We start from the raw sequence: 16618 nt of genomic DNA on the forward strand, positions 1-16618 counted from the left end.
AGAAGTTCGCCCATCCCAGAATTGCTCCAAGTTAAGCATGCTTAACTATGAAGTTCTTATGGAATGAGCTCCCAAAAAGATGTATCTTGTTGGTATAGGTAGTACCTATCAATCCTTATAAGCTTTCCTTCAACCATGCAACCCCATACCTGCACGGCCTCAGGATTTCTCTCATTCCGATGTGGCGACCACCCTAGCCCTCTTCGGCCTCAGGTGTTCCATGCGGTGCAACCACCCCTCGCCTTCTTCGGCCTCGGGTGTTACATGTCCACCAGCTTCCGCATGGTTCGTCCTCGAACCACATCGTACTGGGAGAGGTGTGGCTCTGATACCATTTGTAATGCCCCAGACTGCTTTCGGGATGATCGACTGACCCCACAAACCAACACGGGTCTTTTCAGCATGCTTTGACCTCACTCGCACGCTTTTCGAGAAACTTCCCAGAAGGTCGCCCATCCCAGAATTGCTCCAAGTTAAGCACGCTTAACTGTGAAGTTCTTATGGAATGAGCTCCCAAAAAGAAGATGCATCTTGTTGGTATAGGTAGTACCTATCAATCCTTATAAGCTTTCCTTCAACCATGCAACCCCATACCTGCACGGCCTCAGGATTCCTCTCATTCCGATGTGGCGACCACCGTAGCCCTCTTCGGCCTCAGGTGTTCCATGCGGTGCAACCACCCCTCGCCTTCTTCGGCCTCGGGTGTTACAGAAACGATTGGTACAGCTAAGCTCCAAAGAGGATTGTATGTCATAGATACTGCCACTATTTTTTCTTGCAATTCTATTTCTTATAATTCTTTTGAGAAATGGCATTCCATATTAGGTCATGTTTCTGACTCTGGTATGCAAATTATCTCTAAGCAGTTTCCTTACATTCCTTGTAAAAGTACTATGAATCCTTGTGACAGTTGTCATTTGTCTAAGCAAAAGAAATAAACTTTCCCAAATAGCATTACCAATTCTGTATTTCCTTTTCAAATATTGCATGCTGATGTGTGGGGGGCTTTTGCTACCACTTCTATTTTTGGACATAGGTTTTTTCTTACCTTAGTGGATGATTATTCTAGGTTCACGTGGATAATTCTTCTTAAAAACAAAAGTGAAACCAAAAATTGCATCATTAATTTTGTAGCTTATCTTGAAAACCAATTCAATACTTCCTTGAAATGCCTCAGATCCGACAATGGAACTGAATTTGTTGCCTTAACTGATTTCCCAAGGTCTAAAGGTATAGTTCATCAACAGTCTAGTGTTGAAACCCAACAACAAAACGGTATCGTTGAACGTAAACATCAGCATATTTTAAACGTAGCAAGATCTTTATATTTCCATGCTCATATACATGTCTCCTTATGGAGCTTTTGCATTCAACATATTATTCATATCATAAGCTGCCTTCCTAGTCCCTTGCTCAAATCTAAAACCCCTTATGAGTTGCTACATAAATCCCCCCCCCACTCTCCTTCACCTCGAAATTTTTGTTTGTTTAGCATATGCAACAACTATTTAAGCTCACAGATCCAAATTTGACCCAAGAGCAAGAAAATGTGTCTTTATTGGCTACAAAGATGGAACTAAGGGGTACACCCTTTATGACCTCCAATCTCATGATATTTTCCTTTCACGAAATGTTATTTTTTATGAGGATAATTTTCCCCTCCAATCTCTGTCTACTGAGACCAGTTCCCAACAGTCTCAGCCCTATCCTCCCTCTGCAGACCTTATGGACATTTATGATATTCCTCATTTGCCCAATAGTTCCTTAACTGATGCCAACCATACCTAAATACCAGTCCCACTAGATCAGCTGTAAATCCTACGGATAATACTCTTGTGGACCAAAATTCTGCCCCTGTTAATATAGCAGACTTGTCACCTATCAGTTCTGTACCTGACCTTTCCTCTATCAGCCCCCACCCTACCTCACCCTTAGCTGCATCCACCTCACCTTATATTCCACCTCTTATCAGTATTGATGCTAGTACATCTGTCCCTCTTAGAGTCTCAAATCATCTTAAGAAACCTCTTAGCTATTTGCCGGACTACCACTGCAACACTTTATCGAGTTGCACTACTCATGCATCTCATTCCATTGCTTATCCTCTTTCCTCTATTTTTTCTTATGATCATTGTTCTCCTGATTACAAATTATTTTGTTGTTCTATTTCTTCTAATGTTGAGCCCAAAACATCTACTCAAGCTTCCAAGTTTGACTGTTGGAAGAAGGCGTTTTTGCAGAACAATTGGATGAGTATGTCTATATGACTCTTCCTCCGGGTTATGGTCTATATGACTCTTCTGGAATTGTTTTGTAGAACAATTGGGTGTGAATAATGCGTTTTTGCATGGTGACTTACATGAGTATGTCTATATGACTCTTCCTCCGGGTTATGGTCAAATTTCTTCGAAAGTTTGTAAGTTGAACAAGTCCCTATATGGCTTGAAACAAGCCAGACGCCAATGGTACTTTAAATTGTCCACTTCCCTTATGTCTATGGGATACAAACCTTCTCAAACTGATCATTCTCTCTATGTAAAGTCCCATGGTTCTTTTTTTACTGCATTGCTTGTTTATGTTGACGACATTGTTTTGGCAGGCACATCTCTTGAGGAAATTAAGTTTGTTAAACAATCTCTTGATCAACAGTTCAAGATTAAAGATCTTGACCAACTCAGGTTATTTATTGGCTTAGAAATTTCTCGCTCTTCTTTTGATATTTTTCTAAATCAACTGAAGTATGCTCTTAAGCTCCTTGAAGATACTGGGTTTCTTAGTGCCAAACCTGCTCCTGTTCCTATTGATCCTCATGTCAAACTATCTGCCATTGATGGGGATCCGTTTGATGATCCATCCAGCTATAGACGCCTTATTTGTTGTCCAACATTTCAGTCAGTATGTTTCTCAGCCTTTAGTACCTCACTATAATGCCGCCACTCGTATTTTGCGCTATTTGAAATCCTGTCCCGCTAAAGGCATCTTCTTCTCTAGTCAGAGTTCATTGCAGATGCATGGTTTTTAGACTCTAACTGGGCTTGCTGCCATAATACTCGGCGGTCTATTACTGGATACTGCATGTTATTTGGAACTTTGTTGATTTCTTGGAAATCTAAGAAGAAAAATATGGTTTCCCGTTCCTCCACTGAGGCAGAATACCGTGCTTTGGCATCATCAACATGCGAGTTACAATGGCTCCAGTATCTGTTCAACGACTTTAATATTTTCTTTTCTCGACCAACTTCAGTTTATTGTGATAACAAGTCTGCAGTGCATCTTGCTCACAATCCAACCCTCCACGAGCGTAGCAAGCACATTAAGCTGGAATGCCACATTATTAGGGAGAAGTTGCAGTCCAAGTTAATCCACCTGCTATCTATTCCTTCAAAATCACAGCTGGCTGATGTGTTTACCAAACCATTTCACTCTCTTGGTTTCTCTTCTTTGATGCCCAAGTTTGGATTGTGTTTTATCCACCATCCAACTTGAGGGGAGCTATCAACTTTATACAGTTAGTTTAATTCAGTTATTTACTATGATGTTGATTAGTTATTTACCATGGTAATTAGCCTTGTTTACCATCTGTATATATAAGACTGTAAGGCAATTGTATCAACAACAATTATTTTACACTTTAACATTCAATGCAAAATGAGTTCCATTTTACAGTTTTATCCTCTTGTCAACATTAATTGAGTTTTCATAGTTTTTGCTCAACATCTGTGTCTTTATTCTTCATTCTTCATTTTCTAATTTGTCGTACTTTTCATGGTTTTCAAGGTTTTTAAACGGTGGTCTCGGTGGTTTTTGCTGAACATGAATACAATTGTTCTTCGTTTTTCTTTCTTGTTGTCATGGTTTTCCTTTAACATTATAGTTACATTTTGGTTATCATTTGAGGATTTCGCTCAACATATTCTTTACAAGTTTTTCTTTGCATGTTCTTTCCAATGACATGGGTTTGGTTTTACTTATTTTAGTTAGGGTTTTCCTTTTTCTTCTTTTAGTTAGGGTTTTCTTCTTTTCAAAATCTTTTCTTTCTACGTTATTTTTGCAGCTAAACATAAAGGTTTTGTTTTTCACACCTACTTTGGTAAAGTTTTGTTTTTTCGCTTTTCATCTGTGTGTTTTCTTACGTGTCAAAAAAGTACTTACTTTTATCTTATTTCAGTAAAGGTTTCAATTATGTCGTTTTCAATTACATGGTTTTGTTGGAACAGGATTTGTTTAGACCCTTAAATTTTTTTGTATAATAACAAAGTATTTAAAGAACAATAGATTTTACTAATGGTTGTTCAAGTGTGCGGAATCAAAAGACATCAACCTTGATATAAATCAAGATAAACACTTAGAAGAATCATAAAGAGAGATGCAAAGCTGTTCAGAATGAGAAAGATCAAAACCAAGCTTTCAAGCTCTGGAGAAGTCAAACACAAGTCTCTCAGATGTTGTGCTGAAGCTTATTTAGAAATCTAAAGACCAACAATATATGAAGACTGAAGACATTTAAAGCAAGCAGGCGTTGTCATAGGAAATAACTCTGCAAGGTCTTTAATTATTGTTATTTTGTAAGGTCTTTAGCTAGAACACGTAAAGTGAAGTCTAAGGACAACATATATATATATATATATATATATATATATATATATATATATATATATATATATATATATATATATATATATATATATATATATATATATATATATATATATATATATATATATATATATATATATATATATATATATATATATATTATATATATATATATATATATATATATATATATATTATATATATATATATATAACATATATATATATATATATATAATATATATGTTATATATATATAACATATATATGTTATATATATATAACATATATATTATATATATATATATATATATATATATATATATATATATATATATATATATATATATATATATATATATATATATATAATATATATATATATATATATATATATATATATATTATATATATATATATATATATATATATATTATATATATATATATATATTATATATATATATATATATATATATATATATATATATATATATATATATATATATATATATATATATATATATTCTAAGTACACCTAGTATATATATAAGGGGGATTAAACTATACCCGAAGAGTTACACCACGAGTTACACTCGCTCAATAATTTTATTTTAATTTTTTTAAAATCATCCGTTGAATTGAAGCATATTATCATATAGATCATACCTATAAAGTTTGAGATTAATCTATAATGATTTATTATGCTATTGAATTACATCAAAATTTACATTATATGAAAGTTCATTTTGACGTTAATCTTTGGATATATTGATGGTATAGTAAATCATTATAAATTAAACTCAAATTTTATAGGTATGATGTATATGAATGTATATGACATTATGTTTTAATTCAACAGTTAATTTTATAAGAAAAAATATTCAAAATAAAGTTATTAAATTAATGTAACTTGTGGTGTAACTCTTCGGGTGAAATATGATATCTCTCTCAAACTCAAAATATCATATTACCCATCGCTAATTTTACAACACCTGTGGGATTTTATGTTTTTTTTTTCATTCCACAGTTTTGACTAATATAATCTAAATATTTTATTCACCAACTACTACACCAACAAAAGTGCAACCTCTAATTTTCAATGTTCTTTTCTTTCCTTTCTAATCTTCTAAAAAAAACTCCCTTCACTATGAGCTCACTTCTTTGTTCTATCCCAAAGTCTGCATAATTTATCTTCTCCTCATTCTTTGAATCAAACCCTTCACTTTTTTATTTGAACTTATTGTACCTATTCACATTATCTCATCTTGATTTTAGTACAAATAGATTCAACCTCCATATTTTTTTCATATTCTCCAAATTCTGCAGAGAAAAATTACATCATCAAGGTTCTTCAAATTTTAAGCATATAATATCATATTTGTCATTTAAAAAAAAATAAAAGTTTTGATTTTTCTGAGCTTAGTATTATGAACCATCTCTTGAAGTATGTTTTACTTTTAAAATATGCTGGAGAAATTATGTACAAGGTAGAAATTGTGCATTGGGAGTTCTTAACCCACGTATATTGAAATTTTGTCAAGTAATGATATTAACTAAGACCAACGTAAGTTATCTATTCTATGCTAAATTATTATCAAATTTGACTTCATTTTTTATTTAACAAATTATTTTATAGAGTTAATTTTCCTTCACTATTTAATTCATTGGTTGATTATGCTATCAAATGATATTAGGATGCTTAGAAAATTCTTACTTCAATACCTTTATATCTCAATATATAAATAAATATATGGATTTCAATAATTTATATCGTTAATTTATATCATGTTTACTTTTTTTAACATAGGTGGATAGTGTCAATTATAAATTCAAAAGGTTTTGCTGCACATTACATATTGTGTAAGTTTGTTCAAATTGTTATTTTAAATCACTTTTAACATATGTATAATGGATTGAGTTATATGTCATTATCAGTGTTATAAAAAGTTTTAATTTCTCTTTCATATTTATTCTTTTTTTCAAGGCTCAAAGATGAATTTACTATTTTTTTTTTTTCATTTGCAGGCAAAATGAGAGAAGGACAATTTATGTTTCATATCCTATTCACATTTTGAGAATTTTTTTTATGGATATGTTCTTATTGTCCCCACTAAAAAGTAATTTTTTGTTTCATAATATGAAAATATAGATTTTTGTTATTTTCTCACATTCATGTTTTTTTCTATAAAAACTACAACATCTATTCACAATTTGTCTCTCGCTCGGGTAGAAATACTAGTCAACATATAAAGGCGGGAAGACTACCATATAGCAATGTAGTGTACTATCTCAAGCAATAGAACAATCATTTCTCTTCAATATGTAATAAACAGGTTTAACTACAAGGTATACATTTGTCAAAAAAAAAAAAAAACTACAAGGTATACATGAATAGATCTTACAATCTCTACAACAATCATTTCTCTTTCAATATGTAATAAATAGGTTTAACTACAAGGTATACATGAATTGATCTTACAATCTCTACAACAATCATTTATCTTCAATATGTAATAAATAGGTTTAACTACAAGGTATACATGAATTGATCTTACAATCTCTGATATCAGAGGAAGAGGAAATCTGGCAAAAACACTAGCTTGCTGAAGGGCTTAAGGAATAAGACGAATTGCCAAATGTTACATATAGAAAAATGATCAATAAATTACAATGTTACACTATTTATAGAGCTTATTAACTGTAAACTATCTAACCACCTGTAACCTAGCCAAGTGATTTCCAGTTACTACTACTAACTAACTAAAGTGTGTACTTCTGGGACAATCCAATAAGAGGTGGTTGCAACCTTCAGAGTTTATTGCTTACAATGAATGTAATTGAATCGATTAGTGCGCCTTACAGATCCAATATAGTATATACCACGCAGCAGAAGATTTATGTTGAGTTGTGCTTAACCCAACTTGGACCATAATAGGCATGACAACATTCATCTGTTGGAAATTTGGAATCCTCAAGCCTAACCTGGGGTCTATTGGCAGCAACCGACTCTTGTTCAGAATTTATTACTTACAATGAGTGTAATTGAATCGAATATTAATGTTAAAATATACAACAAAGTAAAGCCTTGCGCCTTACAGATCCAATATAGTATACCATGCTGCAGAAGATTTGTGTTCAGTTATGCTAACCCAACTTGGACCATAATAGACATGACGACATTCAGCGGTTGGAAATTTGGAATCCTCAAGCATAACCTAGGGTCTATTGGCAGCAACCGCCTCTTGCGCAGTCGCTAGTTTCCAAAGCTAATCAAGATCTAGCAGAAAAATAAGAAAAATAATAATTAAATACTATACACTATTCATCTAATTACCATAGGTCCTATCTTGTTTTCTTTTGAGGCTACTGCACAGTTTTCACTGTCAAGCTGTTGCATGTAAGTCCTCTAATTGAATTCTCAATTAAAACTATAAGATGCTATCTGTGGTCCTTCCATTTCATCTACTATTTCACTAAAAAAACCATGTAGATGTGGAAATGAATCAACATGGTGCTCAGAGCAATTGGGATTGGTACCTGGGGCAAGAAAGTGGGTATCAATAATCCCTCCTGCCTAAAATGGACTAAATTAAATGAGGTTGAAAACACCACTTGCTACTCCAAGTCCAAATATAAATCAATTTGCTTCAGAGAAGTCACTGTTGGACGAGTCCTAACCAGTTTCTCTTGACCGGAGGTCAACAGCTTTGCTCCCCAATCTTAATATCTCAGATTAAGTTTCACACTCCTGTAAGTTCCAAAGCCACCCCCTTGCATCCCGCGACCTGATACCACGACTCCCCCAACACCAATGTACTTGTGTTGACTGCTCCATAACTACTGCTTCCTGCTCTCAAATTTTTCCTCTTTCAAAAGTTCAACTATTCTGGGAAGAATCAACCTGACTCCAGAGTATCTCTGCATATTCCTTCTCTTCTTCCTTCTCCTCCCCAACACAATTGATTTCTTCTATTTCTTCCTCTTCCTCGATAATCTCTTCCATCATTTCTTCTTCAGCTTGTTTCTCCCCCTCTCGCTCAGCAAGTTCAGTCATCGCCTCTCTCATAGCAAGTTTTGTAGCTGGCCTATCTTGAGATCCATATTTAGGAGCAGGAACAACAAATGGCAGAACAATATCACCTAATTTTGTGCTTTTAGCTTTATGACAATCATTATTTTCTGTTGGAGGAAAAGTAAATATAATCCCAAGTTCATAATTGCAAATATGAAGCCCAGAATTCATAGACAGGTCTCCTTTAAGAGGTCCATCTGCTTTTGTACCAAATGGATTTGAAATTTGTCGCCCCCATGCAGCAGCACTAAAATTATGCGACCCACAGTATACCCAACCAGTTGAAGGCGCATCCTTCCTAGACCAGAAGCATCTACGCACTACCTGCAATTTTTTACATAAAATCACTCAATACATTTTTGGTTTAAGGTGAGGAAAGCAGATATCCCTTCAATAATTGAGAAGCAAATCACCCAAACCACGATTTGACTCTTCCAAAGCAAGGAGTTCATATTAGACAGAAAAGTGATGCATCTCAATAATTAATGAGAAAATCAAAGGAGCAGATTTTAACAAATTCGTAAAAGAAAAATTGAAACGGACAATGTTAGTAGTATATTGGGAGTGAGGATCGAACTCTTGACCTCCGTATCACTCGGCTCCTTAACTCCCCCATCCCAGTCAAATCATCTGTATATCCCCCAAATTCATAACTTATTAATTGTGGGTTTTCTCTTTAATGATTAAGATGTAAGTTAGTAAAAGATTCCTCAGAAAACCTACTCAAAAGAGTGAACATGCAACCATAGAGAATAACTAACAAAGCAATGGTGGAATGGAAAGCATAAACAATGAAGACATAACAAGGGGTCCACCTTCAATACCAATAGGTTTAGATTCTCTCGTTTTCCTTAGAAACTTGACAGTAGCTTATTCAGAAAGATAACTTGCAATAGTGTAGAGCAGAAAATGGTGGGGGGTACCTTTGGCAAATTTACAACTATTATCACAGCACGTGCAGGAAAAGAAAAACACTAGCATAAAAAGGAAACAGGTCATTGAGGTCAACTATCATAAAAGCTAGTCATCTGGTGAAATTGCACACACACCACCTCAACCCCCGCCCAATGTGTAATCTTTTATTTATTTCATTTTGGATACATTGGATGCAGGAGTGTGCAATATTTGTTGATACGTTTGCTTATACGCTAATAAACTAATACAATCATCTCATGTCGACTGGTGTCATGACATATATAACCTAAATAGGATTAAGATTTTGTCAAGATAAAAAAATATGCACAAAAAATCCAAAAAAATAACTTTTATGAGTATATTTTTTCTATAAACATTTAGTCATCAAAGCATAAGAGTGTAGGAGAATTAGTGTACAGTTACCTTAGTATGCATTGGATGCCCTACTCTTTCATGGGGATGCGGGATGGCATCATGAAGTACATCTAAAGTCTTCAACCTTTGCCACGTTCTCTGTTAAAAGAGAGAGAATAAGTTCTTTACAAAAAAACATTTATAACATCAAAAGTTCTCCTCTTTAAGATAAATTCTGAAGAAAAGTGTTCCAAAACTAATCAAACATGAACAGTCACAAGATGAATAGCATTTATGTGTGTAGTCAAAAAGATAGTCATATATAAAACTCTTGATTTTCACAGTTCCAAGTTAATGTTCTGTTCAGATAATTCCCTTGAATAACCATTTGAAAAGGTTATCTGGGGAGGATAGGGGGCAGTTGTTGACTCTTCCTATAAAATACCCCTTTAAAAAAGAATTTTTCACATGTGAGATGGACAAAGATCCTGAAGAGGACCCCACAATAATATGTCCTGTGCACGATGTTGGTATGTGTCTCTCTATTCACATGATCCTGCCACCTAAATAATTCATGAGAGGACTAAATATATCTTTGATAATTCCAAATGTCTTAAATGAAGCTATTTCTCAAGTAACCTCCTTTTTGTGAGGATACTGATGCACCTTAATGATTATTAGTTAAAATCAGTCCAGTTGTTCTACTTATTTGAAATATTACCACAGCAAGTTGTTTTTGTATTCATATTGCAATTAAAGGGTCCTGTGAAAATTACTGACCATCATTCACTGAGGTAACCAGTTACCTTATAAAAATAAAAGCTACCAAAGGAATATACCCCAAAGAAATATTACATATTCCAAGACCTCCTTTACCCATTCAAAGCTGATAGGAAAATAATATTACCTCTGTGAAACAAAGAATACGTCTTGAAGGCATAATCCCATTATAAGCATTTTTCACTCTTTCAATTGTGGGGAAAATAATCTTAACAGAGGGCTTCTTCAATTCTTCCCTAGCATTCCAGCAGCCCCACTGTCAAAACATCGACGAAGTACTGAATCAGTGGATGCACAAGTTTAATGAATCATACATCCAGCAGAAGATATGTAAAAATCAAATCAAGCAAATCCAAAGGAAAAGCAAAGGTCTTAAAATTACTTCAGGGTCAGACTCTTCTGAATCAAAATGTTGAAGTGACTTCTTCCCTGCAGCAGCCGAAAATGCAGCAAGAAATTTTGAACTGACAGAACCAATGGAAGAAGCACCTGATAGACAGAAAAGACCAAACAAAATAGTCAAAAAGGAATGGGGAAAAAGGTCAGTTAGTTGATTTGACTTTCTAGTGAAATCAGGTTGGCATTGAATTAAAAATTATTCAAATAATGGACTTACCATATACAATATCAGACTCCAATGATTCGGGCCATCTATATTGATTCAGAACCTATTAAAAACAGGAATAGTAAGTTTACATAATAGGATATTTCAAAAGTTATTTTAGCATAAACTTTATCCATGTGCGAGAAGACTGGATAGTGTTTATGCAACAAAAAAAGAAGTTTATAACTCATTAAATCCAACCAAACAACAAAAGGTTGGCTCCAAGCCTCCAACATTAAAATAAGTGCAACCATTTCAATCAAAACAGAAAGCATTTCCATTTTAGTGCCACTTACCTCTCGTAATCTCCACAGTCCATAATGTCTTTGAATTGAAGCAATGAGTGAGCAAAAAGCAGCAATTTGTTCAGATTGCATCATCTTTGACATATCTCGAAAATGAGGTCCCTACAAGTTCATAAGACATCTTTTATAAAATATCCGGTCATATACACAAACACAATAAACAAGTCCTGCTATAGAAGACGCCGTTCAACACACCTCTGACACATTTAGTATCAGTTGTACTTTCTGGCAGTTTTCTCCCGACGCAGCTGCAAGGGCTTCTTTTGGATAAACATATCCAGAAAATGCAAGGAATCCAGCATCCCATAGAGGAGAAACCCATTTTGCTACATTTCTAGGCAGGAAACCAAGTTGAACACAATCTACAAAAAGGAACAAAAAGGCATCATTTTTTTTTCTGTTACAGACAGGATAAAAATTATAACACGTCCAAAACACAAAAAAAATTAATAAAACTAAATTTGAAAATCAAAAGATAAATGAGGAATCAATGATTCGTCACACATGGCACAAAAAAATCTGAAGCAGTAGCTTTTACCTCCCTCAGAAGTTTGATCAGATTTGGGAACAAGAACGCTAACAGCATTTTCATCAGCAGGCACATTGGGATTTCTTCTTAAAAGAATCTCAAACCTCCCATGAGCATTCTTACAGGACTTTCCAAGCACAGCAGCCAGTGCTTTTAAACCCGCACCGTTTGAGTCTGCCACAGTACGGAAAAGATGGCTCAAACCAACCACAGATGCTAAAACTGAGCCAAGAAACTACAAACCAGATGACAAAATGCACTGCAATTAGTGCATGTAAGAGTATACATTGCAGTCAAAAAATCCAAAACAGAAAGTGGCTTGAACAAAGACATCAAATCAAATTATCAGATGGCTAATATTAAGGCGGAATCAAATCAGAGAGAAAAAAAACATCACTTTGAATTAAATTTGTAGAATAAGAGTAGGGTATAAAATAATTAAGATGAAAAAAATAGATTAGATCATACAAAGAAGTTTTCTTCAATTTGATCTAACTTTTTAAATATTTTTTTCAGAGTACAGTATGTTAAAAGGTTATAAATGTCAATCTTTTGTATTCAATAATGATACTATTATATCAAATAACAAATTTTGTACAGATGAGGCTAATAATATTCCAACCCACCTAGAAGTTAGGTGGGTGCAACTTTAAAAAATTTAAACATATTAAGAACTTAAGTAGATGGTAGTTTATATCCTTAAAAAAACAATACAGCTGCAGTGAAAAGGAAATAAAAATCTCCTCAATTAAATAGCAATATCTTGCATGACATACTTGAGTATTTAAAGAAGAGGGCTGAAAGGATTCCGCCAGAACAGAAGTTCTATTAAGGTGAACTCCAGGTACTGAGGCTACAAGATGTCCTGTTGCACTTCCAAAGTCATATTTTGTGAGCTGAGTAATCCAGTGAGCCTGGCTAGGTATATCAATAACAAGTGATGCCATAAACCCAGCCAACTGAGCAGCAAAATCACATTTTGAGTCTTTATGAATTGCATCATCTATTTTTGGGAAAAGTGAAGCAAAATCAACCAAAATGGCACGAGGGAAATCTTGCCACCAAATAGTGTTAGTCACACTGATCCACTACATAGCAATAAAAATTGGTCAAAATATTATTTTGCCAAGGAACTATAGACATAACATAACATAACACAGTGATAAACCTACTATTCACATGATAAAAAGTTACTCCTTCCGTCCCACAATGAGCGACTCAGTTGACTATTTCACACATATTAAGAAAAATGTATAAATGAAAGAGAGAGAAGAATGTTTTTACCAAAGTACACGCTATCAAGTATTGGGAATGATGAAAGTAGTATTAATTAAAGGGTACAATTGGAAGAAAAAAAAGGAATTAATATTGCATAGTAAGTTGAAATTGGTCATGCATTTTGAGACACTTGTTTTTGCAAATAGTCACTCGTTGTGGGCCGAAGGGAGTATTTAAATAGTTGGCATACATAAACTTCAGGGACTATTTATTGTATTTATATAGTTTAGGAACTAAATTGGAGTGAGAATGATAGTTTATGAACTAAATTGATAGTTTATTCTTCTTAAGGGACTACTTGTTGAATTTACATTGTTTGGGGACTAAATTGAAAAGCGTGATAATTCAGGGACTAAATTGATGGTTTATTCTTTACTTAAAAGTTCTTGTCCCTTGTAATATTAATTACACACATTCTATATAATGGTAAGCTTTTCTTTTACTAAATGTGCACATGTTGTCATTCTTCACGATGGAAAATCAGCATTCTAATTACTGACCCACAACAACCAAGCCCAATTAACCCCATATTCAATCATGCTAGAAAATGAATTTAAGTACATTACTTATGATATAATTTGGAATAATTTGGATACAAGAAGACCACATAGGGATAATACTCCTAGACTAGAAACATGTCACGAATGAGTGCAATGAACCACCAGGCATTTGATGTCTAAAGTTAGTACTTTAATAGATTGCATTGCATGAAAACATCATTTTTGCTCTCCAAGTTGCAAGATGAATATCATGTATTCATAATAACAACAAGAAGTTCGGCTGATAAAATACCTGTTTTTCCACCAAATTAGCAGATGTAATGACAACTCGAATACTATCATCTCTTTGCAGAACAATCAGCTTTGGGTGATGGCAAGCTATCCCATGTCTATTGCGGTCTTTACCAAATGCTATGGTTTCAGGGAATGGAGGATGCCTAGTATCCAACAAGAAAGTAAGTTACCAGAGAGGAGAAAAAAATTAAGCTGTATATTTCCACCACTAATCAAAAAGGAGAAAAGTCCTTACACTACAACTAGGTTAGGATAATTCTGGTAAGGCACAGATACTCTTTCATCGGGCTTTGAACTCCAGCATCTCTCGGTATTCTGACAAGCGATTGTAATCGGAAGATGAACAGGAATCTTGCAATATGACAAGAACCTAGAAAGAAACAGCAATTAGGTAACGTAGACAAAACAACTTCAAGTCCAGAATTTAACACACGATACTGAATTGAAGATATCCATCAGTATAATGTTAATGAGAGTGCACATAGCAGGTTGCCAGCAAAATATCAAGATATATGTAAACATAAAGAGGCACGTAAAAGAAACAGGTCAAGGGATAAAACGAATTGAAAAAATAAATAAAATAAGAACATCATCATAGGAAAATAATATATCGAGAAAATTTAGGCAAACCCACCATTGTATGTCACTTGTAAAGGTTGCAATAAACATCCCAGTCAAGCTTTCTATAGGATTAATAAGTTCATTGAGCGATATAGAGTTATCAGCACCCGAAGAGTCTTGGTTCATAAATTCAAGACGATTCAAGTAAAAATTCTTCCCTGGAGGTGGATAAAAGTTGCATCCATCATTTCCCTGCCACTTATTTCCATCAGAAATATTATCCTTCTCAATACAATCTGACACAATCAAATTAGAATTCTCATCACCAAAAGCATTAACACGACCAACTCCCAACTTCCCTTCCGGACAATTTTTTTCACCGCTTTCCTCCAAATTCATCATTTTACTTTCACAAAGTACACCTGAACTTGACTGTACAGTTTCAATACCGTTGTCTTCTGCTACCCTCTGCGCTAACTCAGTACCAACAGCACACTTGTATCCATATTGTAAATCTAAAACAGAACGCTGAATGCAAGACAAAGGATCATCACTGAGCAATATATCTCTACACATATCCACAAGAAACCTTGCCCTGCCAAAAGCTCCCTCAAATTTCGAATCATTGGCCTTCACAGCAAAAACCCTCTTGCTTCGTTTCCCACTTTGTGAGTGCCCTGAGAATGTTAACCTATCAAATTCACCATAACCATCACCATCACCATCACAACTTTCAATAGCAATTCTCTCCACAACAAATCCAATACGATTCCCAATCCCACACGAACCACTCATGTTTCCACAAACAAGCGAAACCCTATCTCCTTCCGTCAACTCCACCGCCATTCCCTTTCTAATTTCAACACCGTTAACAAAAACACCATTCGAAGCTTCTAGAAACGGAAAACCCTCACTGCCGTGAAATTTGGAAGTAACCATGACTCTTTTCCTGAACTCATGAACGAGTCGAAATTCGGAATATTCGGTGTATGACAAAACCCCACTAAGAATGTAAAGTTTACGAAGGGAGCCGTCGAAGAAGATCTGGCAGTGGCGTTTACTTACACGGCGGTCGTTGAAGACGAATTGACAGTCTCGAGGCTTCCGGCCGATCAAGTAGGGTCGGTCGGCGCGAAGAAGTATGGAGTTGCAGCGCGAAACGACGCCGTTTTCGGTGGCGGAGAATAGAGGGACGTCGAGATGGTTTAAAATGATGGCGGCTGAAGGATTGTGTGGGAAGGGTCTCTTGCGGGTGAGATTTGAATCGAACATGGTGATGGATTTTGATTATTCAGTGAAAGAATTGGAAGAGAAAATAAAAATTTGAAAGGGTGGTTGTGGGAAGAAAAAAATGAAGAAGAGTGTTGGGGAATTTTGGCTCTTAGTTATTTTCCCTCCAAAATTCTGATTTTGAGGAATAATGTTGAAATGAGATTAGAATTAATTTAAGAAAATGTCGTTGAAATAATGAATTAATGAATTGATTAAAGTTAAAATTAATGAATTAATTAAAATTAAAATTAGGAAAGAAAATATATTTATCAACCCGTTGTTTTAGATTTAAATTTTTTAAAAAAAAAATATTAAAAAATTTTAAAATATTAAAAAATTTATATTTTTTTAAAATTGAAAGATTAATTTTGAAATCTTATATCATAAATATATATTAAAGGTTAAAATATAATCAAAATGATAATTTATTTTAAAAAAAAATTAAATACTTTTAAATTTAAGTGATATTTTATATTTTGATATAAAAAAATTATAGTAAAATGATGAAATATTTAAAATAACATTTTAAAATACTTATTTGAGTCAAAAATTTATTT

The 16618-nt window shown here is 34.0% G+C and overlaps 1 protein-coding gene across 2 annotated transcripts; it reads right to left on the bottom strand.

Moving 5' to 3' along the window:
* Positions 1 to 7197: 7197 nt before the first annotated feature.
* Positions 7198 to 16175, bottom strand: LOC131603554 (uncharacterized). Of its 2 annotated transcripts, XR_009284455.1 has the most exons (13): positions 14863 to 16175; positions 14464 to 14598; positions 14227 to 14371; positions 12933 to 13244; positions 12166 to 12391; positions 11823 to 11989; positions 11619 to 11729; positions 11335 to 11386; positions 11101 to 11207; positions 10846 to 10974; positions 10008 to 10097; positions 8135 to 8993; positions 7198 to 7874 (listed from the first exon to the last, which is right to left on the bottom strand). XR_009284455.1 is itself a non-coding variant. In XM_058875909.1 (12 exons), the coding sequence occupies exons 1-12, from the start codon at positions 16059 to 16061 to the stop codon at positions 8475 to 8477; spliced, it is 3192 nt and encodes a 1063-aa protein (XP_058731892.1). In that variant the 5' UTR covers positions 16062 to 16175; the 3' UTR covers positions 7198 to 8474. The 2 variants fall into 2 exon arrangements, 1 of the variants encoding a protein (XP_058731892.1); XM_058875909.1 differs by having other exon boundaries at positions 7198 to 8993.
* Positions 16176 to 16618: the final 443 nt, after the last annotated feature.

This window comes from Vicia villosa, linkage group LG5, assembly GCF_029867415.1.
Source record: "Vicia villosa cultivar HV-30 ecotype Madison, WI linkage group LG5, Vvil1.0, whole genome shotgun sequence".
NCBI classification, from domain to species: Eukaryota; Viridiplantae; Streptophyta; class Magnoliopsida; order Fabales; family Fabaceae; genus Vicia; species Vicia villosa.

Bases quoted from the DNA above. Each gene is read 5' to 3' on its own strand.
- LOC131603554 (XM_058875909.1), bottom strand. From the start codon at position 16,061: ATGTTCGATTCAAATCTCACCCGCAAGAGACCCTTCCCACACAATCCT. The intron at 11,990-12,165 runs GTAAAAGCTACT...TCCTTTTTGTAG, and splicing joins TGATCAAACTTCTGAGGGAG to ATTGTGTTCAACTTGGTTTC. The intron at 10,975-11,100 runs GTAATTTTAAGA...ATGTTTTGACAG, and splicing joins CAGAAGAGTCTGACCCTGAA to TGGGGCTGCTGGAATGCTAG.